This window comes from Phascolarctos cinereus, unplaced genomic scaffold (genome assembly GCF_003287225.1).
Source record: "Phascolarctos cinereus isolate Bilbo 61053 unplaced genomic scaffold, phaCin_HiC Scaffold_2;HRSCAF=192, whole genome shotgun sequence".
Lineage (NCBI taxonomy): Eukaryota > Metazoa > Chordata > Mammalia > Diprotodontia > Phascolarctidae > Phascolarctos > Phascolarctos cinereus.
Window position 1 is genome coordinate 258,815,004 of NW_027555625.1, and position 27,675 is coordinate 258,842,678.

General features: G+C 45.3%; 1 protein-coding gene across 1 annotated transcript; it reads right to left on the reverse strand.

Moving 5' to 3' along the window:
* Positions 1-2,009: 2,009 nt before the first annotated feature.
* Positions 2,010-26,835, reverse strand: AGPAT2 (1-acylglycerol-3-phosphate O-acyltransferase 2). Its single transcript, XM_020981909.2, is given in 7 exon segments — positions 2,010-5,652; positions 8,354-8,426; positions 12,446-12,541; positions 12,930-13,105; positions 13,899-13,972; positions 13,974-14,030; positions 26,268-26,835. Coding segments are annotated over 7 exon segments (840 nt in total). The 5' UTR covers positions 26,459-26,835; the 3' UTR covers positions 2,010-5,479.
* Positions 26,836-27,675: the final 840 nt, after the last annotated feature.

The following is a 27,675-nucleotide window of genomic DNA, read 5'->3' on the forward strand; positions in this document are numbered from 1 at the left end:
TGTACAGTCCCAAGCTGCCAAGTCTTATAGAACAAACTCATTGGGCACTTTCAGGTCAAGGGTCCAAGAATTTGTCCTCAGTTATAAGGTGTTAAGAGGCATAACTCACCTCCCTCCAAAGGGGATCTTAGGATGAGGGCTAAGCATCCTGAACCAGGAAGACAGAAAACTGCAATAGGGTTAGGACTTAAAGCTACCCAAGAAACAGAGGAATATGACATTGATGGACTTTGGGGAGAGGAGGAGGAATCTGGATAAGCCAGGATGGTCCCTCCCAGATCAACCCTATTACCCCATCTACGACCTATGGACATTTGGACTCCCTGCACCTGGGCTCCAGTCCATCTTCCACGCGACTGCTAAAGTAATTTTTTCTTAAGCTAAAATCTGATTATCTCACCCCTATTCAATACACTCTAGTAGCTCCCTATTGCCTCTAGGAGCAGATACAAACTCTGTTTACGTAGCTTTTAAGGCCCTTGAAAAACTGGTCCCAGCCTCTTCCCTCTTCCCATACTCTACAATCCAAACTGGTCTTTCCACACACACTGCACCCCATCTTTGCTTTTGTATTCACTTCCTTCATACTCACCTCCACCTCAAAGAATCCCTCTTTCCCTTTAAAATGAAACTCAAACAGGGCACCTAGATGGCACAGTGGATAGAGCACCAGCCCTGGATTCAGGAGGACCCGAGTTCAAATCCGGCCTCAGACACATAACACTTACTAGCTGTGTGACCCTGAGCAAGTCACTTAACCCCATTGCCTAGCAAAAAAAAAAACCTCAAACAGCATCTTCTACCTAAATGAAGTCTTTCCTTATGTCCCCACCCCTGCCCCTAGTTGCTAGTGCCATCCTTCCTTAAATTACCCTGAATTTACTTTTGCTTTTCTTTATATTTATTCAACACATACTTATACATGTACTTGTTTCCCCAGTTAAATTGTAAGCCCCATGAGAGCAGGGATTGTTTCATTCTTTGTATCCTCAGGGCCTGGCACATGGGAAACTCACCATAAACATTTGCAGATTGAGCTATGATCTTCAGACTAGAGGACCTTTAAGGTTCCTCCCCTGATCCCTGAGATAGCCTGGCACAGCTGCCTTGTCTGTGTATCAAAGGTTAAGCTTCTACTCCTGCTTCTCAAAAGGCTTTCAGCCTTCTCCTCCTTCTAAGAAAAGGCTATTGGTGCTACCTCCTCTCTGAAGGCCTCCCAGAGCCCGTCCACCTTACCCCTCCCATCTCCCAGCTGAATGTCCTCTCTGAAATTTTCCTTGAGTACTTTATCTCTCCCCTTTGTCCCTATTACACTCTACCAGATTTCATATTTTTATGTGTGCATGTTGTATCTCTTTCCCACCCCCTAGAACATAAGCTCTCAAGACAGCAAAGAGAATGTTATTTTTAATCTTTGCAACCACAGCACCTAGAATAGTGTTTGGCACACAGTAAGTGCTAAATCAATGCTTGTTTGTAGAGGGGAGGAAAAGCCACATAAGGAGGAAAAATATTGGAGGCCTGATGTTTCCTGGGGTAGCCCTTCATTCCTGAGAATGCAACCATGCAGTAAAAATACACCACTGAAAGAAACCAGATGAGGCTTCTAACTTCCTACATTTCAAAGATTTTGCTATTGTTGAATAAGTTTTGGTAGCTTAAAACTACTCTAAGATGTGGGGGATGCCCTGAAGAGGTACCTTAGCTCCCCTCACGCATGGTCTGCTTGACACATGGCTGTTGTCCTTCTCACGGGCTTGTTAGAGCATCAAAGCTGTTGTTGATCTAGCAAGGTGATCAATTATACTTAATGCTAATTATCACTCCCAAAGAGTAGGAAGCCCAATATACTGGAAAAGAATACAAGACTTGGGATTAAGAGAGACAGGTGCTTGAGTCCTTCCTCCAACATTATATGTGTGTTTGAACTTAGGTTTCCATCTAGGCTAAGTATAGGTTATAATAGCAGTACTCCTTACCTCACAAGGTTTTATGAGGATCAACTAAGATAACACATATAAAATGGTTTTATTACTGGTATTATACAGATGGGGAAAGGAGGGAATAAACATTTGTTAAATGACTACTATGTGCGAGGTACTTTACAAACATCATCTCAATAACAGGCATTATCCAATACACGGGTTAAAAATCTGTAACGAAAGCAGCCAATTGAAAACTTTTAATATCAACAGATGAAATCTGCTTATCTGCAGAGAGAACAAGGCAGGGTCTACCTAATATTTGTCTTTACTTCCTCAGTTCCTAGCCCAACACGTGGCACTTAGTAGGTGCTCAATACTCATTGGCTAGTGAGTCACAAGGATTAGTCTTACACAGAGGATGTGTGTGTGTGTATGAAATTAAATTAATTGAAAAGTTCATCTTTTGAAAAACACAAAGCTCTTTGGGAAAGGCTCATGTTAAATCCTGGGCACCTTTGTCTATGGTACTCTCCAGGGTACTCTCCTAGTAGCAACAACAGCAGGGCACAAAATGGGGAGAGGGGCAAAGGACAGAAAAAAACCTTGCCAATTTCACAATGAGCTTGCTCACATCTGTCAGCATGGAAATAGAGTGGTGAGATCTCTAGAGGGCATTCCAGACAATGACCCAATCACATGAACCAAGCTTAGCTGAGTGTTAGGCCTCAGCACTGAGGGGTGTGTGTGTGTGTGTGTGTGTGTGTGTGTGTGTGTGTGTGTGTGTGTGTGTGTGTGTGTGTGTGTGTGTGTGTGTGTGTGTGTGTGTGTGTGTGTGTGTGTGTTCCCATGCAGAGTTCAGGACAGCTGGTCCCAGGATTCTGTATCAAGTCGGTAATAACTGACTTTGAATCTTGCTTCTGACACTTGCTGGGGATGTCACTTAAACCTAAGCCTCAGTTTCCCCATTTGTAAAATGGGGATGACAATGCCTCTGGCATTTAAGTCTGTGTAGGGCTCTTCTGAAGATAAAATCAGACCATGTCTGTATGTAAAGAGTTTTGCCAACATCAAAAGCATGAGAACCATTTATGCCTGAATGGTCCACACCCATCTCTGACGTCTGACTAGGGAATGGGGAAGGGCAGAACAAGATCTTTTGCCATAGGTCAGTAGTATATGGGATAGTGTTTCAACTTGGGATTTCATCCCTCTTCCAACATAAGTCCCTTCTCTGCAACTTAAAAGTTGGAGATTTGCTTAGACCACTGAGAGATTTAGTGCCTTGCTCAGAGTCTCAAAGCCAGCATGTATCAGAGGCAAAATTTGAACCCAGGTCTTCCAGCTGGTTCTGCCCTGAGGCTTATGGAATAAAGAGCTGGCCCTCAGAGCCAGGAAGGTCTGGACTAACCTCTGAAATACACTGGATATGGGAAGCTGGGCAGGTCCCTGAATCTCTTGGTGCTCCAGGCAACTCTCTAAGATGCTAAGCTGCTTGAGGAGTTGCTACCTGAAGTGGTAGCGAGTCTATCTCTTCTCAGGAAGTTCCCTTATACCAATGAAGTTAGAGGCCCACTGAGTCTTTCAGTCTGGCATTATCTGAAGTCACCCACTCCAGGATGGGCCATCTTTTTGGGACTGTCTCCACGGATATGGGGCTGGAAAAGGCCAAAGTACTGGGACTGGATGTAGATACTCAGCCAGGAGTCCTCTCAAATCTATCTGCCCTTGTGCCTTGGACCCAGAGAAACCCTAAGTGCTGCAGTAGGCAAATCCAAAACTAAGCCTTTTTGACTTCCAGAAAAATTTCCACAAGTGACTACCACTCCAAGAGCTTTTCAAATAACTGCTTTATGAAAAACAAAAATTGTGCAATTTAGATCAAACATACATTTTTCACAAAATTAGACTTGACCAGCAGAGGCACTTTTCCAACAGAAGCCCACTAGGCATCCATGGACCCCATTTGCTGCTCTCCCAGAGCTGCAGAGACCCCAGGATCCCCTCTCACCCTCCCCAATTCCTTTGGCTTTTCTTTATCCCCTCAGTAAAAGTGCTATTAGATTTAATAGGTTACTTAGAGCAAGATGCTCCAACTTTCTCTCCCCCATGATAATCAGGCCACTCCCATCCTTCTTTTCTTCTCTGTAAACACTGATAAAGAGAGGAGGGATGTTGAGCTCTGGAAGACCTCTGTGAAACACGAGCAGCAAAGACAGAGTGCCAGCCCTGCCTTCCTCCCTCAGACTGAAAGACTGGCCCCCAAAGACTACCTGGCAATCTTAGATTCAAGGGAACATTTGGCCTGAGTGCATGCCCCCAAACTTGCTCCTCAGGACCCATCTGGGTAGTCTGACTGGGAAGCCACCACGATAGCCCCAGCAAAGGTCTGGACTTTGTCCCCTCTGCGGTACCAAGCTAGACTCAGCACAAGAGAAAGTCAGTGTTCTCATCTCCTAGGACCAGCTGACTAAAGTTAGCTTGGGAAGAATCCCAAGCTATCCACCGAGTCTCAACCACCCTCCCACAACAACCCCACTATCTATGGGGAGCTCCTCCTTGTTTTAGTCCCCAGAAGGCCAGCTTCTCTACCAGGCCACTCCTTCCAAAGGCCTCATGTCTCTAACCACCAGGCTGATGGTTTGAGGGCCAGCCCAGCTCTCCTGGGTCATGGAGGGGAGGAAACTCATTGCTCAGTCCATTCTCTCACTCCTCTCCTTGACCACAGTCTAAGGAACAGGGTCTCTTTAGACACAAGAAGAGCATTCTGAACTCAGTGTGCCCTGGTCTGTTGCTGTAAGAGTGCTAACATAAAACAGATCTCTCTTCACCACCATCCACCCAGGTTCCAGGAATAATTGGGCAAGGATTTCAGAGACATGGCTGTGCCACCTCTAATTTTAGGTCTCTGGGAACTCAGGCATCATTAAAGAGGGTCTTGGCCTTTGCCAGCAGCGTAGGCTGCCTGTCCATCCAGAGGGATTTTTCTGTAGCTCCCCAGAGTGCCAGGACTTGATCAGTAAGAGATAGAAAGACTCAGAGAACAAGGAAGTAGCAAGTTGGGCATTTTCATACTTGCTGTGCCAATGGCAGCCTGGAAAAGTTTGTTCCTAATACCTGAGCTGGACACCAGTAGGCAGAGTAAGGATGATAGGGGTAGGATGTTAAACTTCAGTGCAGGCAGACCACACAGCCCCCATTCTCCCCAAAAGTCATTCATTCACCTAGACAAGATCTCAAACTCCAGAGAGATGGTAATCTGGTTCAGCTAGCAAGGGTCACTCATAGCACAGGACTTCACTGCTCAGCTTGTGACATAAAAGAGAGGATGTCTTGGGGCCCAACTGTGGGGAGGAAGGCATAGTGTAGAAACCACATCCATGGATGACAAGAGAAGGAATGTCCAAAGAAAGATGGTATGAAGAGGGCCTCTGGAGAAGGTGACCCAGAATGAAAGCCCAGGGGAGGCAGAAACCATGACATTTGGCAACAGGAAAGGGAGGCGTCTCCGTTCATGCTCTCACCCTGGGCAGAAGGGCAGGGGAGGGAGCCTAGGGCTACTGCATAGGTTGTGAGGTTGGCCCATTGGTCCTATTTTCATTTGGCTTGTTAGATAGTCTGAAAAATGTCTCTCTCATGACAGAACGGCAGGTCTCTAGCAACTTTGGGATGTCAGTCACCGTCAGGCCTTCTGTCTTGATTGGATCCAGCACTTCTACTTTGATCTTCCCTGGAAAGAAGGGCAGAGAAAGAGATATGTCCTGTTGCTGTTGTGGATACTGCTGTGGAACCATCCTGGATGCATTTCTGGTGCCTTAGGTCAGGCCCTTGCTTAAAACATCACAGGATGTGTACCTTGGCTGGTCCTATTCCCCTAACCCAAATAGGTCATGGGGGGCTGGTTCTCATGCCCTAAGTATGACCCCCACCCTCCCAAGCCCTGCACCGAGGCTTTCTATCTAGCTCTCTGCTTCCATCATTGGAAGAGAAAAGATCAGAGAAGGCTTGTGGCTAGACACTGAAGCGATTCATACAACACAGGCTGCTAGAGGGAGAAGTCACTTAAGGTGATATTACAACTCTTCCACCCCTGGTATACGAAAAACATACACAGAGATGAAAACACATGTGCACAGATGCCTAGAATGGAGGGGATATTTTAGAGCCCATATGGCCATGAGCTATGCCAAGGCAATCCCCACAAAGGCTATTTCTGGAGCTCCTCCCAGAAACAGGCTCTCAGAACTAGCTAGGCTCAGACTTAGGTCTGGTTTCCTTCTGCTTACCCTCTTATGGAAGCCCTGGCTAACAGGAGGTCGATATTCTGCTTTTCTGGAGCAGCATAGCCCCTGTACTCTGTGCACATCCAATGTGATGATTCATCTTGACTCTTGCCAGTGGCTTGGGCCCAATCTTTGGATTTCTCCTTCCCCTGACTCCCTAAGTATCTTCAGAAAAGATAGCAGTTGTTTTGGGTATTGGTACAGCTATTCCTGTATGCCTGATACCAGCAGGGCTGAAGCCTAGTTAGATGATTCATAAGCCAAGATGAGTCTTTTACTCCTGGACACTTCTGGTTGGGCAAGGGCATGCATAATAAGCTCTGCTGCTGGGCTTTAGACCTTTCCTCAAGTGCTCTCCTGTCAATCACTCAATAGGACCTCATGGAAATTCTTGGGGAGGGAAGGAGGCTGGGTAAAACTTGTTGGCCCCATTTGATAAATGAGGAAACTGAGGCTCAGAAATGTTACTACTGTGAACCTCAGAAGGCATTTAATTCAACTTCTTCATTTTACAGATGAAAAAACTGAGGCCCAGGGAGGTTAAGGGATGATCTAAACCCATGTTCTCTGCCTCCAAAAGCCAGCTGCTTTCCTCACCACACCAAGATGCCTCAACTCAACCATTTTATATTCTTCTTGAAGAAGATGATACACCCAAAGCCACGCACAGCTAGATAATGAGAGAGTCAAAACCAGCACTGAGGTACCCTAGCCCCAAGCTCATCACCCTGCATTACTTGGGAATGGAGACTTGTGGGTCAAGTGAAGAACAGCTTACAGTCTGATTTGGCAATCAGAGACAGGACAAAAAGACAGATACCTATTTCCCCCAGATTTGTCTTTGGCCTAATCTCCCAGCAGTCTGTGTATTTAAAGGTTTAAGCCATGCTAAGACTAGAAGTTATCTGGGGCCATCCCATGCAAGCTTCACCCCTAAGGGTCCAAAATCACCAGGTGCCTCTTGTTTCTAGTGATTCCTGGACAATGGGCCTCCTTGATTTTCTTTGATACTCTAACCCAAGAAAAATATCCACCAAGCCATTCCAAACTCAGTGGTTCTAATTCTAGACAAAGAAGGCTTTATGTAATAGGTGACTAATTCAAGCTTCTTACACTTGAGAAAGGCAGAGGGACACTGAGTCAAGTCTTCTTTACTTTGGTTTCCTCATCTGCCAAATGGGGGACCATTGGCCCTACTACCACCCTCCCACGGATGTTTTTAGCCAATGGTTCTGAAAAGTGCTTTGTAGAGTATCAAATACTGGCTCAATGGGGCTGCCTAAAGCACCCCAAGCCCTGTTCTACCTAATTCCTGCTTGGGGATGAAAGAATTCTTTTCCTTTTAAAATACAAAATATCCCTCCAAGTGATTCAACTTGTTTTTTTCTTCTCTATTGAACCCAGCCCATGGCCCACCTATTTGTAGCTTCTGGGCAGAATTAAGTAGCCAGAACATACAATGCCAGAGTCAGGATTCCAAGCACAGGAATGCTCACAGGGAATAGCTCAGTGCTACCAGTATCCTAGCTATTACCAATACCAGGTCAGCACTGTGCCTTATGTATATTAGGTCCCCAGGGGATGCAAGTCTGACAGTTTGTTTATCCTCCAGATTGTAGGGAAAGACCTCTGAACCAAGCTTCCAGGGCCCAGAAGGGCTGACTAAGAAGTACAAGCCATAGAAAGGACACTAGTGTGGGCATTTGAAAGACCTGGGTTCTGATCCCACCCCTGCTGTAAACCAGCTACATGACCTGGGACAAGCCAAGGTCCTTCCTTTCTTGGGCCTCTGTTTCTTTATCTGTAAAACAGGGGAAGGAGAGAAACTAGGCGACTTATTCCACCACCCCAAACCCCATGCCCCCAGGGATGGGAAAAGAATTTGGGTTTCACTCCTTTCAAATACCTGTCAAAGATTCAAGATGGCCTGGGTCTGTGGGCCTACCTAAGGGAGTTTGCAGTAAAAAATCTTTCTATAATAACTGGCACAGGGGCTCAATAAAAACAAAACCAATATTACTGATTAGACTGAAGCTCAGATCCTGAGAGCTTCCTTTGTAACAGCCCAGGAAGGAGAAACAGATCAAGGAAAGGGGATATGACAGAGAGACATATTCACATATATAGCCAAGGAGTCACATGTAATACCTGTTGTGAAGATTTTCTTCTCCGGATGGTAAAAGGAAGAGAATGACGAATATACCACAGGAATGATTGGCACCTAGGGGTGAGGCAAACAAGCCACTAATGAGAACATGCCAGAGAGGTTAAAACATGGGACTCTCATAGTGGGACAGGCTGAATGTGGAAGGCCTCCCTCTGGCCTCAGGCATCTCTCTCAGGGCCACTCCCTTGGCACCAGGCCCAGGGGAATTACTCATTTATAAGGCTTCCCCCTCCACCCCCTCTAGGAAAGCTAAGCCAGCCACTCAGTCTTCATCTGCTGCCAAATGAAAACCAAGTACTACCCAGCCTACCCACCTCCCATCTGAGTTTTTCCTCCATCGTCAGTGGAAGACGCTGAAATGGTAGGTAAGATCATGTGGCACCTATGCCATATCTAGATCTCTTTTAAGGACTGTCTGCCTGAATGTTCCTAGTCTCTCTAGAAACAATCCCCTGCTTTCCACAGAAAAGATTTTCCCACCTTCAGGAAGCCCAAGGCCGATGGCCGTTAGCCAAAAGGCCTTTAAAAACAAAGCTTAAGAAATGGAGCCCACTATCTTATGATCCCTTTCCGAAGAGCTGAGAGCTAGGGCAGAGTGGAGTGTTCCATCCAGTCCAGCTTGGGAAGCCCTCTGCTACCGGGACATCAGACCTCAAAAAGTGAAATCTGGTTCAACTTTCATCTCTGGCTCTGCCTCTTTTAACTGCCTAACATCTACCCTTTGGAAGGAAGACGGATAGTGAAATAGGGCCTCCCATCTAATCATATTTGCCTGCTGCTTCATCCTGAACTTGCCTTCAGTCTGATCTCCAGCCTCCTTTGGGAAGCGGAATGGCACCCTTCACTCAGTGACGAACATCCTTATACTTGGTCATACCCTTCATATTCCAGTGACTCTGAACCTGTGTAGGTCATCACCCAAAACTCCATTTCTTTCCCCCCTGCTCCTCCCCCCACCAAATGATTCCTTATTCTCACCCCTTCAATCCTCCCACCCTAAAGTTTCAACCAAATACCACCCAACCATTCCACTGTACCCTCTGGAATGCCTGCTCCATAGGCAACAAATTTCCCTTCATCCTAAATGTTCCTTCTCTTACTTCTTCTATCTACTTGCTATTACTGAAACTTAGCTTCCCACTGATGACACGGCTTCGTTGGCCATTTTGATCATTTTCAAGTGCCAGTTTACCTCTTTTGAGGTTCATTCTACTCATAACTACCACCCAATCAAAATCTTGTTGTCTAAAGATCTCTAAGTCACTTCCCTTCTTTCCCTAATGAGTGCAGTACATGGCTCACAATTTTTCTCTTTTCTCCTTCCTATCCTCATACTATGGGACTTTGATGTACATATAACTGTGCCTCAAATACTCTAACCATTCAGTTCCTCAACCTGCTCATTTCCCATGAGCTACACCTCCAGCCCTCCTTAGGCACAAAGACAGCCACACCTCTGACCTTGCCATCATCCATAAATGTACTAACTCCACATTTAAGAACTCCCAAATCCCCTTATCTTACTATAATCCATTGGCTTTTCTCCTCTCCCTTGGTCTTCCCTTATAAAACCTTACTCTTCTTCCACCCTGTAACCTCCAATCTCTTAACTCTACAATTTTTTCTCAGGCCATCTCTCCTGTACTAGCCTGTCTCCTCTTCCCCATCTTGACCCCTTGGTGAACCAATTCAACTCTATATATTCTTCTTTTGAATCCCTAGCCCCCTTTTTTCAACAATTAAACCCAGCCAAATCTCAGCCTTGGATCACGCCCACCATTCACTTCCTGCTCACCTATACAGGTGCTGTTGAAGGAAAGTAGAGAAAAAAAACCATACAACTCCTCTAACTGGGTCCACTACTAATTAACCCCTCAACTGGGCCCTCACTGCTGCTAGGCAATCCTTCTACACCTGTCTTATTATTTCACTATACCATTACACAAAAATTTTTATCCCTCTTCAAACTTCCCATGGATCCCTCTCCTCCACTCTCCGAACTCAGAGACTTGTTTCATGTTTTATAGAAAAAACTGAGGCTACTTGCCATGAACTCCCTTTGTCATGTCATATCACTCAAATGCCTTCTGCCACTAGCTTCTCCCTCACCCTTATTTCACATGAGGTGGGCCTTACTCCTTATCAAGCTTAACCTTTCTACCTGCTCAAATGATTCCATTTTTGCCAGTCTCATCTGATTGCTCCTTTTTCCACCCCATCTCTATCATTTATTTTCAATCTTTCCTCTATTCTAGCTCATTCGCTAGTGCCTATAAAATGCCCATCTTCCCCATCCTCAAAAAACCATCACCTGATTCTTTCCATCCTTGTCAACTATTGTCCTCCATCTCTTTGTGGCTAAACTCCTTGCAAAGGCTGTCCACAATAAGTGTCTCCACTTTCTCTCATCTCATTCTCTTCTTAACCACTTACATTCTAGCTTTCCACCTTATCATTCCACCCAAACTGCTCTCTCCAAAGTTACCAATGATCTCTTAGTTGCCAAATCCACTGGCCTTTTCTCAGCCCTCCTCCTCCTCCCTCCTCCTCGACACTCTCTAGGTTTTCAGGAGACCATTTTCTCCCAGTTCTCTTCCCACCTGACTGCTCCTTCTTAGTTTCCTTTGCTGGTTGCTTAACCAGATCACACCCTTTAACCGCAGGCATTCCTTAGGGCTCTCTCTTGAGCCCTTTTGTCTTCTCCCTCCATACTATCTTCCTTGGTGATCTCATTAGTTCCCATGGACTTAATGACCATCTCTATGCTGATGATTCTCATATCTACTGTTATGTAGATTTGTTAAACAAGAACTCCAGAAAATGCCTTTCAGACATCTCAAACTGGATACCCAGTGGACATCTTAAAATCACCATGTCCAAAATGGAACTAATTATCTTTCCTCCTAAATTCTCCTTGCCTCCTATCTTCCCTATTATTGTAGAGGGCAACACCATCCTCCTAGTCCTTTAGGCTCAAAACCTAGGAGTTAGCTGGGATTCCTCACTATCTCTCACCTCCCATTTTCAATCTGTTGCTAATGTTTGTCCATTTTACCTATGTAACATGTCTTGAATATGGCCCCCCTCTCTCCTCTGACATTGCCACTACTCAGGCACACGTCCTCATCAGCTTTCACTTAGACTATCGCAATAGCCTTCGTAAATCTGCCTGTCAAGTCTCTCCCCACTCCAATCCATCCTCCATTTGGCCACTAAAGTGATTTTTCCTAAAACACAGGTCTAACTATGTCACTTTCCTACTCAATAGATTCCCAAGGCTTCCTATTGCCTCCAGGATCACATACAAAATTCTCTCCCTGGCATTCAAGGCCCTTCATAACCTAGCATCCTCCCACCTTTCCATCCTCTTATACCTTACTCCTTACTACATACACTTGGATCCAGGGACACTGGCCTCCTTGCTCTTTCATGGACAAGACACTCCATCTCTTGGCTCAGGGCATTTTCTCTGGTTTTCTAACCCCTGCTTAGAATGCTCTCCCCTTCTTCATTTTCAGCCTCCTGGATTCCTTTAAGTCTTAACTAAAAATGTCATCTTCAGGAAGACCTTCCTGGTCTCTCTTAATTCTAGCATCTTCCTTCTGTTCATTTATTTCCTAATTAGACTGTGCATAGCCTCTTTGTATATATTTGTTTATTGTCTCACCCCCATTAGAATGTAAGATCCTTGAGGGCAGGGATTATCTTTTGCCTCTTTTTGTATCCCTAGTACTTAGCATGTGTATGCATACAGTAGTATGCACTTAATAAATGTTTATTGATTGCCTCTCCCACTCCTAGAGGAAGTATTGAGTGATTACTCTTTGACTAACTAGGAATAAAGCTTGAGATTTGAAGGTTGTGGGGAGAGGAAGGAAAGTCAGTTCCTTTTGTCCATTAATCAAGTATTTATTAAGCACTATGTTCTAGGCACTGAGCTAAACACTAGAGTTACAAAGACAAAACAATACTGAGCTCTGGATTGCCCTAAGTGCTTCACTCCAAATCCTACCCCTCCCAGAAGATGGCCCCTGAATGGAAGCCTTTCCCCAGCTTGTCCCCAAATATATCACCTGGGCCTGAACAGCCAGATAAAAGGCACCCTTCTTGAATGGCAAAAGGTCATAACTTTCATTCCGTGTTCCCTCAGGATAAATCCACACCTTCAGCTGTCACAGAAGAGAGGGAAAAAAAAGATGGGGAAAAAGTTTATCTCTGACATCACCCTCTTTAAGGATCACAGAATTCTAGAATCTTAGCCTTGGAAGAAACCTCAAAAACTAGCTCGCCCACAGTCCCATCCTATGTAGGAATCCCTTCCACAGCATCTCTGATAAAGAGTCATTCAGACTCACCTTAAGCACATTAGAGAAAATGAGGCTCAGATCGTAACCTTTCTGTAGCTTTACTAAAGCCACATAGCTAGTTAGTACCAGAGCCAGAATTAGAACCCAGTGCCCTGAACTTCTAGAAATAGAAATCTCCAGGTTTCTATCATGCCCCACCTCCTCTTAGGTAGGGACCCCTACTGCACCTTTGACACCAAGCCAGACTCACATTTTTCTGAACCAAGGTGTTTCCCACCTCCTCCATCACTGACATGGCTGTGCTTGTCCGCTTTCTGTTGATGAAGATGACACCCCCGAGATACATGATTAGGCCCACAGGGCCCATGTAAAGCAGCTCCCTCTTGGCAATCTGGATGCAGTTTCTTGGGAGGATCTCCATCAGACCTAAGACCAGGGCAGAGTCACAGGGAGAGAAAAGGGAAGGACCATCCCACCCTAGATGCTCCCAGGCACAGCCTTTATCCATAGGGACCACCTCTAAAAAAGTGTCACAAAACCTGTTCTAGGCAGAGGGAACAGAATGGTATGGAGATGACAGGAAAACACAGGGAAGGTCTTGAGAAATATGAATAATTCAGACTGGCTATAGGTGTAGATTATATAGAGAGTAGTAGGAGATAAGAGAAGCATAAAAGATCATATAAGGTATGCCCAGACCCTAAAGAGGCCTTTTTTAAAAAATAATTTTTTTAATAAAAAGAATATTTTTAAAAAAATGATTAACTTAGTAATGATATCAACAAATCCAATCAAATAAATAAAATGAGAAGAAATCCCAAATAAAATCTTCAGATATGAACTACCTTCTGATGAAATTAAATACGCAATTTAAAAACTTTATTTGCTTCCCATCTTATCCCCTCCCTTCCCATCTCTTTTCATTATCTAAGAGCAGCTTTGATCTTACAGGCCAGAATAGCCATAAAATGTCGTGTATACAATGACTCAAGAAAAGCAACCCAAGGATCCTGGTTCCTTCCAGTCAGCCAACCTTCACTCCCTTCAAGTACCAGTTCCTTTCTCCACCTAAAATAGCAGCTGCACTTAGCAACACACCTCTCACTTAAGGGGAGTGAGCAGTCGGTGAAATTTAGGGAGGGAGGACCTGCTAAACAAGCAGTTTCTAAGGCACTGTCTTCCTACCCCCAACCCAGAATGCAGTAGGGGCCCAGCTTACCCATCATATCCAAGATGCTCTGATGGTTGGAGATGATGACACATGGCTTGCTATCATGCAGTTTCTCTTCACCGTGTCTCAAACCGGAGCCCATAAAAGTACTTAAAAGTTTGGACAAACCTCTTGATGATACTAGAGAAGAGAGGAGAGTGACTGTGAGCTCCTTAGCTCCCCAGAAGCAGTCCAGTAGATAGAGAACTAGAGTCAGGAATGCCCAAGTTCAAATTCAGCCTCAGACACCTACTAGCTTTGTGACCTGGGCAAGCCACTTAACCTCTTTACCTCAGTTTCCTCATTTGTAAAAGGGAGATAATAATTGCACCTATTTTAGAGGGTTGTGGTAAGGATCAAATGTGATAACTGCAAAGACTTTAACCACAATGCCTGGCACATAGGAAGCGCCACATAAATATTAGCTATTATTATTGTTAAATTCAGCCTGAGACACTTACTAGCTGTGTAACCCTTGGCAAGTCATTTAACCTCTGTCTGCCTTTGTTTCCTCAACTATAAAATGGGGATGATAAGAGCAAATACCTCAGGGTTGTTGTGAAGATCAAATATTTGTGAAGTGCCTGGTATATATTAGGTGCTTAATAAATGCTTGTTTTCTTCTTTCTTTCCCTACCTACTTCAGCAGTGGTCAGAATAACAGACCAGTTTTGGTAATGAGGTAAGGCAAAAGCAGAAAAAAGAAATATAAGTTATAGGACAGAAAGAAGGGGAGAGTTACAAAGGCACGTATGTATCGCTATTGAGATTCAGTGCACAGAAAGAATCATGGACTAGAAATTAGGAAGGCTCGATTCTAGTCTTAGTTCTGCTACAAACGTCACTGGGTGGCCCCAAAGTTGATTCACCTTTCCTGGACAGTTTTCTCATCTGTAAAATGGGCACAATAATACCTGTCCTACCTATCTTGCAGGAGCTAGGTGGTGGCGGCGGTGGTGGTGAAGTGGAGTGTGGAGGAAGAAGAGATTTTACTTTCCTTACTCTGGTTCCAGGGCCTCTGCCGACTCCTCCACAGGGTGACAATCAGACCAAAGCAAGCCTGTGACCATGCTGTCACACCCTCATTTTAGGAGACAACATGAATCCCTGAATTATCTTATTACCACTGGGCAGTTAACAGAGCCAGAGGGAGGAGAGTGGATTCAGAGGAGTCGCTGTCACCGGTGGGATTCCTCCGGGCTGCTGTGCTGGGATGGACCCAAACAACGCCTACGGTGAGGAAGCAGTGTGCTCAGTGGAAAGAGCCCTGGCTTTGGAGTGAGAGAACCTGGGTTCAGATCCTGGCCCTGCTGCAACTCAAGTCACTTCTCTTGGACTCAGTTCCCCTATCTGTAAAATGAGCTGGAGAAGAAAATGGCAAATCGCTCTGGTATCTTTGCCGAGAAAACCCCAAACAGGTTCACGAGGAGCCGGACATAACTAAGCAGCAACATGGTCATGATGATGTGTGCCGAGTCTTTCAGAGGAAAGAAGCCGTGGTCTGACCTTGAATGGAAGGGCAGAGAAAAGCATGGCCTTCCAAAGGGCCTGCAGGGGGCAGGGAGTTCCTCCCAGTCTTTCCAAGTTGCAGATGTGGAGAATGGAACCCCACACATGACGTGTCCTACTCCTGTAATACTGGCTAGGTAGCTAACATAGGCCTGGAGTAAACCTTTTGGTTACGTTAGATAGTCTCTTTTGCAGCAACGAAACTTATTATTTCCTGGGTCTGATGTTGCTGGGTAACTTTTCAGCTGGTTTAATGGAAATAATTGGGCATTTGCCTGAAATGTAATTTTTGCAACCCTTCCCTCTGCTACCTCAAGGTTTATCTGTGCTTCTCGGTAACCTTGGTATATTCTCTTTTCTTTTTCAAAGAGTTCAGTGCTTGGCCTACAGTCTCTCTTTGCCCCAATCCCAACCCTCATATTAGGGAATGGACTTTAACATACATATTGATACTTCCTCAAGTATCTGAACTGCCCAGTTCCTCAATCCACTCCATTTCCATGACCTACCTATGAGGCACACACCTCATCTATCTCACGTAGAGATAGCCACATCCTTGATATTACCATCACCCACAAAGGTGGATTCCATATTCATGAATGCAAAATTATTTTATCTGATCATAATCTTTTATCACTCCATCTCTCTGCCTTATGACCCTTAAGCCACTTCTTCATCCTCACCATAACCTCCAATCCCTCACCCCTCAGAGTTCTTTCCCAAGCCATCACCTTTGCTACACTCTCTTTCATTTACCCCCTTGACTCCTTATCATCAACTTTATACTATCCTCAACACTCCAATGACATCACTGATCACGCCTTATAAAACCCCAACTTTTGAACACTCTCACTATTTCCTGCCTTTGTTCTGATTTACCTGCTGCTTACCAGAGCTCGTGAAATCTTGCTAACCAGATTAACTACAAATTTACACAATCTCAATTGGGCAGAATTGCAGTAAGGCAATCCTTTTAACATATTCCTAATAGGTTCACTGTCTTACTCACCACCATATTTGCTGGTCCAAAACCTTGTCATCCCTCCTCAAGTATTCCATGGTGTCCCTTCCTCCTATGCCCTCAGCTGAGGATTTTGCCTCACCTTCATGAAAATAATTGAGGCTATTTGCTAGGAGTTTCCTCGATCCATCTCTTTTTCATCTCACATTAGACACTTACACCTATTAGCTCCTTTACCCTTGTCTCACATAAAGAGGTGACCCTTCTCATCAAGGTAAAACCATCTATATGCACTTTTGATCCCGTCCCATCCTGTCTTTTCCAGTAGACTGCCTCCTCTATCATCCCTGTCTCCCCTCCACTAATCCTCAATCTTTTCCTATCTCCCAACTGCTTTCCTACTGCCTCTAGACATGCCCACGTCTTCTCCATCCTTAAAAATCCTCACTTGATCCAGCCAACCCTGTGAGTTACTAGCCTATATCTCTCTCTCCTTCCCTTTATGGATAAACTCCTTGAGAAAGTAATCTATACTACTCTTCTTTCTTTCTTTCTTTCTTTCTTTCTTTCTTTCTTTCTTTCTTTCTTTCTTCTCATTCTCTTCTAAACCTTTTACAATCTGGCTTCTGACCTCATCCTTCCATTAAAACTGCTTTCTTCAAAGTTACCAATGATCTGGATGATCAAATCCAATAGCCTTCTCTCAATCCTCATTCTTCTTGACTCCTCTGCAAGCTTTGCAACCACAGATCATCCTCTTCTGCTGGATTATTTTCTCTAGTCTAGGTTTTTATGACACTGATCTCTCTTGATTCTCCTCTTTTCTTTTTGGCCACTCTTCTCCATGAATCGTGGGTATCCCCCAAGGCTCATTCCTAGGCCCTCTTCTCTTCTTCCTCTTCGTGATCTCATAAGTTTTAATGGGTTCAATTATTATGTCTATACTGATCTATTTCTCTTTAGCCCTAACGTCTTTCCTGACTTCAAATCCCACATCACCAAATGTCTTTTATATATCATGAATTGGATATCCCATAAGCATCTCAAATTCAACATGTACAAAACAAACCTCATTATCTTTCCTCTCAAACAAACCCTTCTTACCTCCTCATGTCTATGAACGGCATTATCATCCTCTCAGTTACCCTGGTTGTCATCCTTGCCTCCTCACTTACACTTATCTCGCCTAATCTGATGCTGTCTTGTCATTTCTACCTTCTTCATACCTCTCCTATATGTCCTATTCTCTTCTGTCCTATAGCTGCTACCTGTCGTACAGGTCCTTATCACCTTCACACTGAGACGATTTCAATACTCTTCTGGTTGATTCCCCTGCCTCAAGTCTCTCCCCACTACAATCCATTTTCGACTCAGCTGCCAAAGTGGTTTTCCTAAAGCAAAGACCTGACCACGTCACTCCCACACCTAATAAACTCTAGTGGCTATGACTTCCAGGATCAACTAGAAGATCCTCTCTTTGGCATTTAAAAATTTTCACAGCCTGGCCCCTTTCTACCTCCTGGTCATCTTAAGTTTTACTCTCCTTCTCTGCCGTGCAGAGACACTGGCTGTTTCTCAAATACGACATCCCATGTCTGGACTCCAGGCTTTTGCACTGGATGTATCTCAAGCCAAGGAAGCTCTCTTTCCTCACAGTCGGCAGGAGGCCTTTCCCCATCCTTCTCTTCCTCCCATTCTACTAGTGCCTCTCCTATGAGATTACCTTTCTTTACAGTGTATATATCTTATAGTTATCTGCCCTTTGAGAATGTTAGTTCCTTGAGGGCAGGGTCTGTGTTTTTGACTTTTTTCTGTTTTGTGTCCCCAATACTTAGTACAGTGCCTGGAACATAGTAAGACCTTAATCAATTCTTGTTGACTAACTCCCTGAATTGCCAGTGGACACATACTAGCTAACACGAAGTGGTGGGATTCAAACACAGCTCTCTTTTGTTTACAATCTAAGGTTCTTTCTATTGTGCCACATTGGACTCAAATTAGCCTCCCTCCCCTGGTCAGTAGAAGCTAGCCTGGAAAATGTTCAAGGCCAACCTTAATAACAACCCTTATTTTTAAGTGTGAGCCATCCAATCCATTTCTCTCCTGGTAAGTGAAGTAGGTTTTAGGATAAGACTATTTACATAATCAGGTAAATCACCTAATTATTGCTTTTCCTTGTGCTTGGGAAGGCAGCACAAAGACCCTCCCTATAGAATCTTAGTAAATTCAAACTCTGGACCATCCTCACTGCCTAGAAATAAGAAAGGAGTCCCTGCAAAGCGGGAACCTAGAAGGAAGAAAACTGTTCTTTCTACCGGCCCCTTAGCACTCAGACCAATGACACTTACCCCAAAAATGCAAACAAAAAAATCCTTCAGTTTGGCTCACTTTCTAGACAGGCCACTGACTATCTTCCTCCAGGGAGGCAGCGTAATAGTATCATCTTGCACCATCATCCCTGCTGTTCAGTAGGGGAAAGGTAGTCTGTTTCATCATAGGTCTGCAAGCAGACAACCATCCAGTTATAACTTCTCAAACTCCCTTTTACTAGCTATAAGGGCAACCAATAGTAAATGGCGTTATATAGCATCATCAATTTGGAGGTAGGAGGACCTTCAGAGGCCATCTAAACCAACCTCTTAGTTTTACAGATGAGAAAATTGAGGCCTGAGGAGGTTGCCCAAGATAATGCAGATCATGCATATCAGAATCTGGTTTTGAATCTGGATCCTTTGATTCTAAAATCTAGTGCTCTCTTCTACTATACCATCACATTCTTGGGCACAATCTTACCACCACCTCTGAAGAAGTGACTGGTACTTAAATATCTTGAAAATATTGTACAGAAGGCCCATAGACTTAGAATTGGAAGGGACCTCAGAGGCCACTCTGTACAATTCCTCATTTACAGATGAGGAAACTGAGGAAAACAGAAGAGGTTAAGTGATTTTGCCTTTCTTTCCCTGGTTTCCTTCAAGACTCAGTTCATATCTAGCAAACATTCCCAAAATTATTTGGCCCACACCCTCTTTAAAAAAAAAATCACTCAGTGACCCCCTGGAAAGCTTACAAACTAGAAAAGAAGTCTCAGACTAAGTGTACAACTGCACCCGAGGCCACTACTACCCCCCTGGATCTTTCTAGCCGGGGCAGGTATTGTCCACTTTGGGAATCCCCGTCAGGAAGCCTATCCTGGTCCACCCACCCCAAATGCTAATGCCTTTCAAATTACCAGTATAAATCTTGTATGTACTTAGATATTTACATGGTGTCTCCTCAATTAAAATACACACTACTTGAAGGCAAGGACTGGGTTTTTTTGGCCTTTTCTTTGTCGTCTCAGAACTTGGCATAGTGCCTAGCACACAAGGGCTTTTAATAAATGCTTGTGGACTATTAAGAGTTTCATCCTTTTAGCTAAAGATCTTGAACCCCAGTTAGAGAGTGAACTCTGCAATCAATAGAATGGGTTTTGATAGGATTAGGGAGGGAGAGAAGAAAGGACCAACACTGATTTGGAAGGGGACTTGTGGACTAGTGGGAAGGTACATAAACAGGGAACTGAAAGAAGGGAAATCTTCCCTTATCAAGTTGCCTGGGTCTGGCTCTGTGTAGATAGATACTTCAGCTCCCTCTGAGGCTGTGTTCCTAAGAATAGAAAAGACCCAAGCCAAATCATGAATACGTAGGCAAAGAGGCCTCCTCTTAGGAAGATGGGAGACTTTTATATTCAGACATCAGCCTAGAAAATGACTTCTAACCGCAGCCTGCTCTAGGTTTCCAGCTTGGATAGAGCCTATTGCTTAAACAAAGGCAGGGATTCAGTCTAGCAAAAGTATAGTTACTGATCAAAAGGGAGAAAGGGCTAATGGGACTGGAGAAAAGCAGAGAACATGGATGGCTTTGAATTGAATTGTCCCTCTCTAATTTCAGGAACTAAGTTCAGGAATCGCAGCCTGCAGCAGAGCTCAGTAGGACTAATCCTATGCTGGCCTCATTAAATCATGGTTGAGTCCTACCCTCCTTAACTGGACTGTAAGCTCCATGAAGGAAAGGATCACATCTCCTTTCTTTGTGACCTCAAATTCTTATGGAGGACCGAGTAAAAGTGGTTATTAAAGAAATATGTCAATTGACTTAGTTAACCACACTCTGGCATAATAGGTGGCCCAGACAGTACGGATAAATCCTAAAAGTATGCTTTTGCTCAGTCTCATTTGGGTTATAATCTAGTTAAATGGCTAATGAGCACTAATACCTCCCTAAGAAGGCATTTCAATATCATACTATATCTGCTTCACAGAAGCCTCTTTCTCTGGAAAGGCTGAACTTTGGGGAGAAGTCAGGGTGTTCGGGAGGGGGAGAGTAAGGCAAATGGGACTTAGAGAGAGAAAAAAATTCTCCTTCTTTCTGATCTGGTAAACCAGAGCAAGAGGAAGGATGTATGGGGCAAGAGGAATTGTCTATTGAGAAAGGAGAAAAAGCTTGCCCCATGGAACAAAGCTCAGACCTCTTCATGATTGGCAAAAGCTTCCTCTCTTTGGGACAACTGAGCATTTCTCATTAAAGAATCCTTCCAAGGAGTCACTCACTCCCCAGGTTTGACAATGATACGGTCTAAAAGCTTCTCTGAAGTAGCAGAAAAGAGCTCTGGATTTAGACAGTGAACCTGGGTTTTCAAATCCCGTATCTGCCTACAACTGAGGGGGTAAATCACAATCTCTATGAGGCTGTTTCTTCATTTGTAAGATAGGGAGAATACCAGAATCCTGTAACCCCTCTGCTTGGGACAGAGATCAGCTGCAAATGCAAATTCTCTTGAGAGAAGGTACACTGGAACAGACAGTCTACTGTGGGAGAGGCAAAGAGAAGGGAAAGGAGGGGGAGGGGAGAATGACCCAGAAAGAGTGCCGTGCAATTGGCCCAGGGCACTCAAATCAATACAGAGTCAAGTCCTATTATAGAATCCTTCAGTCTATGTACTTCTCCAAGGGCTTCAGTCTATATAACCTCCCAGCTCCTTCTCTCCTAGCTACCCTCAGGTCAGGGCCTCCACTGACCACACACCCCCTTCCCCTATGGAAAGGACTTTAGCTCACTGTAAAGTCTTTTAATTGTAGTAAATGACAAGGCAAGGGCCAATGACTTTGAATGAGACAGTCTGACCTAGTTCCCCAAAGCAGCCCCTTAACTGAAAACTAGTTGATTAGTGTAACCAAGGAAGGCTCCACCTTAAAAGAGCTCCCAGGAGAAATTGCCTAGCACAGAGCATGACCTTGAGGGTAGAGGACGAAGTTTGTTTATGGGGAGGGAAAGAAATGTGAAAAAGAAAATTCATAAAAGTCTGGAACTAGAGCATTGTCTGTATAGGATATTGCGTAATACAGGTGGGGTTGTCTATAAGACTAGGGGCATACAAAAGCTCCAAAAACCTAGGATGGAGAAGGATGCAAGATGGGAGCCGCTGGAGAGAAGACAAATTTCACTTTTGCCTAAGACCCATAGTGGAGGGTAGGGGTGGGAATGAGGACGGATGCCACAAGGCAGGTTACATAAACTGCCCAGTCATTCTCCTCATACTGTTAGTCCAGGCCAGGATTAGGCAGGAAGCTTCAGGGGATTGTTTAAATTTCTTTGAAGTGTTCAGTAGCATCACCCCAGGAAGAATAGGAACAAAAATATAGAAATTCTCAAATGAAGGCCTTGCTCATTAAACAGGACTCGAAATGGCAAATAGTCGCTTACTTGCAGTTTCCCCTTAGACAATCTGGATCCCAGGATCCCCAAGATTCAATACTTGGCTGGAGAATCAATGACATCCCAACAAGAGGCCTTTGCTGATCACCCCTTCCCCCACTGGTACTCTCAGCCCCACTTCCCCGGAAACAATCTTGCATACATTTTGCATTGGCTTATCTGTATTCTTGTACAGAGAATTTGAAAAAAGCTCCTTGAGGGCAGGGACAGTTTGACTTTGTCTTGGTAATCTCAATGCCCAGCACAATGCCTGGCACATGGGTTGGTAACTGAGCAAGGCTTTTAATGGAAATTGAATAGAATCCTGCCACATGTGGAATGTAGCCACAACCCTGTGCACCCTGGGCCTCTCACAATTGCCATAACCTCCCCCTCTGTCCCCACTATACACCACAGGTCAATACTCAAGAAAACACCACTGTGTATGACGGTTCCAAGTTCCAGTGTGCTCTTCTCCCTCCCCCCAAATCAAATAGGATGGGGAAGAACTTAAACCATTTGGTTAGGGATTATTTAAATTCTATCTAGCTTTAGTGTCATTCATTTGAACAACAGTCTTCTGTGGACTGGACTTGACTGGTACCAGGTAAGGCTTGTGGATTCATTAGATTCCCCTTCCACTGGTTAGACTCCAAATCTTAACTTTGTAAAATACGGAGGGCAACTCGTTCAATTTCAGTCATTTAAAAAGAGAAAAGAAAGCATTCAGCTCTTTCTTATTAAATGGCATTAATAAGAAGGCTTTGTACACAGTCTAGGAACATTAATTAAGCACCTACTACAATGCAGTTAGGTAGTATGATGGATAGAGCACTGGGCCTGGAGTAAAAAAAAAAGGCCAAAGTTCAAATGCTGCCTCAAACACTTATTAGCTGTATGACTCTGGGCAAGTCATTTAACCACTGTGGGCCTCAGTTTCCTCAGCTGTAAAATGGGGATAATAATAGCACCTATCTCAAAGAAGTGGTGTGAGATCAAATAAGACAAATTTGTAAAGCGCTTAAACACAGTGCCTGGCACATATTAGGGGCTTTATAAACACTTATTCTCCCTCCCTTCCCCCCAATCCTGTGCTTGACACTGTGTTATTGTACTGGGGATAAAAAGAAAGGCAAAAGATAGTTCCAGCTCAAGGAGTCAGTACTTAACAAATGTTTGCTGAACTATTTGCCCCCTGAACAGCCACTAACACTGGTTCAATAGTCTCTCAAAGCCAACAGGACATGGGTCCAATATAGACAGGGTTGACCATATCTGCCCTGGTGAAAAGGGGACCCTTTTCACTAAATTATTCCTGGGGCATCTTCCAGAACAGAAGTTCTACAGAGGATGCTGATGTAGAGTGTGTCTCTCAACAGTATCCTTTTCTTTCCTGCAGGAGCTCTACTGGGGTCACAAGATCTATTCCCATAGGGCTGCTGAGTGGAGCTTTGGATATGTGCTTACAACCACTGAAACCAGCAGGACCCAGGAGAACAGGAAGATGCCAACTATACTTAAGCAGCCAAGTATAGTCGGAAAAAAAATCACTGGACTGAGGATCAGAGGGCCAACTCTGCTACTCGCTCCATGTGACCATGCAGTCAGTCCCTTTCTCTCCCTGAGCCCTTGGTTTCCTCATCTGTAAAACTCAATCGAGGGCTGGAAGGAATTAGATCCTATCTGACTGGATGTCAGACTAGCTGAAGACGACATACAAAAAGAGGGTAAGTTAGGGTACACCCCTTCTTTATGAGGAACTCTGGCTCAGCCACAGTCCATAGGGCAATATGAGGCAGTGAAGAGTGCTAGATTTTGGAGTCTGAAAATCTGGGTTTAATTTTGGGTTCTAGTAGCTTTTATCTGATGTGGCTTTGGACAAAATGAAGGTGATGGACTAGATGACTTCTAAGACACCTCCTAGATCCAAATCAATGATCCTGTGTGACCATGGGCAAATTGCTTCACTCCCTTGGGCTGAGGTATGCTGGGAAATGTTTAACGACTGGCTCTCTGGAAAAAAAATGTGCCCAAGAAACTCTTTTAAGTTCATTTTTCATTACTTAGATTTTTTTTCTCATCACTTTCTTAAGTCCAGACCAGAAGGTGTCAAACTTGTAGCCCTCAAAACATCTGAGTAGGTCTGAACCAGATTAAAATGCAATTGGGAAATGTTTAACAAATTAAAAGTACAATAAAACAAAGATAACGTTAGTTTGTGGTTTTCTAAATTTCTATTTGTTCTACATCATTGGTTTAGATAAAAAAACATATCAAGCCTAGATTTGTAGCATTCGCCAATTTCTGAGGAATAAAGGACCACAACAGAAATGTAACAATTGGCTCCACAGAGCTAATTTCAGCTGGCTCTGTCCTTAGTTTCCTCCTCTGTAAAAAGAGGGAGTTGGATTACACGGTCTCTAAGATCCCTTTTAGCACTAAATTTATAATCCTATGAGACTCTGAGAAAGTTACTTCTTCCCCTTAGGGATCAATTTCCTCATCTGTCAAATTAAGGGGTTGGTCCTATAGCTTCCAAGGTCTCTCCAGCTTTAAACTCGTGATTCTATGGATCCTACTAAGGCCAGCCCGGCAAACTGCCTCAGGAGACTGGCCAGAATGACACCCCCACTTCTCCCTTTGACAGACTACTTCAACTGTAGAACCAATGATAAGGATGATAAAAAATATTAACAACTAACATATATAATCACTTTAAAGTTTGAAAAAGGGCTTTACATAGAGGAGCCAGAAATCCTCCTAGTGGGACAAAGAAGGAAATGTAGTAATACATATTAGGGCTTTTTCAAAAGCCCAGTGAGACAACGAGAAAGAATTTCCTTTTTTTAAAAAAAAAGCAAGGCGCATACACACAACACCCTCCAGTCCATTCCAGAAGCCTCTGCTCCACCTAGCTTTCAGGAAGCTGCTCATCCACTGGCTCCTGAATGATTTACCAATCTCAGGTGAAGCCTGATTTGGGATAGGTGTGGCACCTGGACTACAAAGAGTATGGTGCCTGGCCTGGGTAAGCCAGCCCAAATGACTGTTACGATGAATTCTTGCAGGAGAAACATTCCAGCTCTATTTCCTTCAATGAACTAGGAAGCCACTGAATTTCTCCAAACTCCCTATCTATTTCTCAATATGCTTTTTGAACTCGTAATACAAAAATTGACAGGCCTTCCCATAGGTCTTTGGGAAGAAAGAGAATCGGGGAAGGTGAGTTACTATCCCTTGCTGCAGCCTGATCCAAGACCTAGGAAAAAAGGCTGCCCTGAGTCTCCTTAAGGGGGAGGGGAGACAAACAGACCCAAGGCTCTTGGTCAGGAGTTACTAGCTTTCTCCTATGTCGTGACTTTCATTGATTTAGCTTTAAGCTCCCTCTCCCTTTGCAGCACTGAATGAGGTCTGGACTAGTGACCCGGCTCAGACGCTGAACTGACTGACTCCTTTCAAGGGTAACCTTGGACAAGTCACTTCCCATCTATGGATCCCCGTTTCCTCCTCTGTGAAAATGAAGGGGTTTTATTGGTTAATTTCGAAGCTCCCTTCCAGCTCTGGCATTCTAAAACCTAAAGCTGGACCAGGAAGCTGCCCCACAGGCTCCTGTTCCAAGAACCCAGGCTAGCACATGCCCCTTTCCAATTCAAAGGGGGAACCAATCTCTCTGCACTCTCCTTCGTTTCACTTTTTCTTTACTTGGGCCAGAGGGAGGAAGATTTTCCTTCTACCTTCCCTTCCCAACTCTCCCCTACCTCCCACTCCAAGAGGTGCAAGGAACTGGGGAAGAGAGGGCTCTGGAAGTCCTCCGCAGATAGACAGGGCTTAGGCAAGGCGCGAGGCATTATGACGACAGCTTCTCCAGTGACCACGACGCAGTCTCTCCCCTGACCCTCCCGAACCGGGAACAGCCGGAAAAGCAGAGGAGAAAGTTTGCAGCCTGGAGGAGAGGAGAGCAGTCTAGGGATACGGCGCGGCTTCCCCCGCGGTTGTCCAGGCGAGGAGAGTCCCCAGGAAGCCGGGGCAGGCGGGGCAGGAAGAAGGGAAAGGGGAAAATAGAAAGTTAGAAAAGCGGAAAGAGTCGCCCTGGAAGCTGTTGCACTGAGTGCGCCCACGGCGGGCGCAGACCCCGGACCCCAACCCCCAGGGCAGCCTGGTCCCCAGCTTGCCTCATGTTGCGCACGGTGCGGCCCCCATGGCACAGGACGCAGACCACGCTGGCCACCACGGAGGTCACCACGCATAACACGCAGTAGGAGCCGATCCTAAAATAGAATTTGGCAGTTCGACTCAGCAGCGGTAGCGCGAGCAGCAGCAGCAACAGCAGCAGCACGCAAGTCCATGGCTCCAGACTGGCCATACTGGCTTCGGCTCCGGGCCGGCCCGACGGGCAGGAGCGCTCCAGGAAATGAGCGCGCGGCTGGCGCGCCCGGGAGCCGGGCGTGTCGACCTGGGGGCGTCGCCGGGGGCCCCCCTTCTCCCCGCTCTCAAGGGGGAGCACCCCGCGCGCTACAGCTCGGGCCGGGGATGTCTTGGATCTTCTGCCCCCGACTCCCGACGGCCGGCCCGACTCAATTCTCCTTAGGTGCTGCCGCGCGGCTCCCCCTCCCCCCCCTCAGCTCCCCTTATTGCATGGGAGGAGGGGCAGGGAGGGGCGGGCGCAGGCGGCCCCAGGGGTGGAGAGAGGGAGCGGGCGAAAGAATAGGCAAGGTGCAGGCCGGAGCCCCGCCCAACGGTCCCCACCCCCAGGCACCAGCCCGCCCCTCCGACTCCCTACCCGCCCCCACTCCCCCGGCCTCTTAGGTCCTCTGCAGCCTTTTGCTGGCCTTCTTTACTCATTTGTTCCGTGCGGGTCACTCTTTGTATTCCCTTTCTCTGCCTGAGTCTCAGTCTTCTCCCACCCACCCTCCACCCCGTCCCACTGGCTTCTTCCACCCACTCTCCAAATACCCAGTGCCCGCTCTCCTTCGCCCCTCGCTTCTTGGTAAGCGCTTAGACATGCATTTTCTCAGCCCTCTCTTCTTTCGTCACTCTATTTACTCTTGCATCCAACCCCTAAGAGGTACAATTGCTAATCCCCCCGCAGCCCCACCGGGACAAAAATAAACACATGAGAAACACTATTCTTTTGTTGCTGGCCCTGGAGCGGGTGTGTGTAGGGGTAGGGGGGTGGTTAGGAAAGAAAACATAGTAAATGGACTCAGTTACCTAAAGAAACTCGAAGGAAGTTAAAAGAAACACCGAAAACGGTCTTCTTCACCTGGCTTATCCAACATTTAGGAGAGTGGTCGAATGGGGGGTAGGGGTGGGGTGGGTCTAGAGTTTGTTGTGTGAGATTTGAATCTCATCTGTTTATATCTACTGCTGCTGTTGCTGCTTTATTCATTGCTTCACTTTGCCCTGAGGAATCTTTTCTGTGGGTCTGCCAGCGACTTGTACTAGGATAGGACCCTGGGAGAAGCTGATTTAAAGTCAGTAATTGACCCTTGGATGGGTTAACCCTCTTAACCCACTGCAGTCGGTCCTTGGGGTGAGGAGTTGGGAAATATTAGTGGGTGAATGGTTTGCCACTGAAAT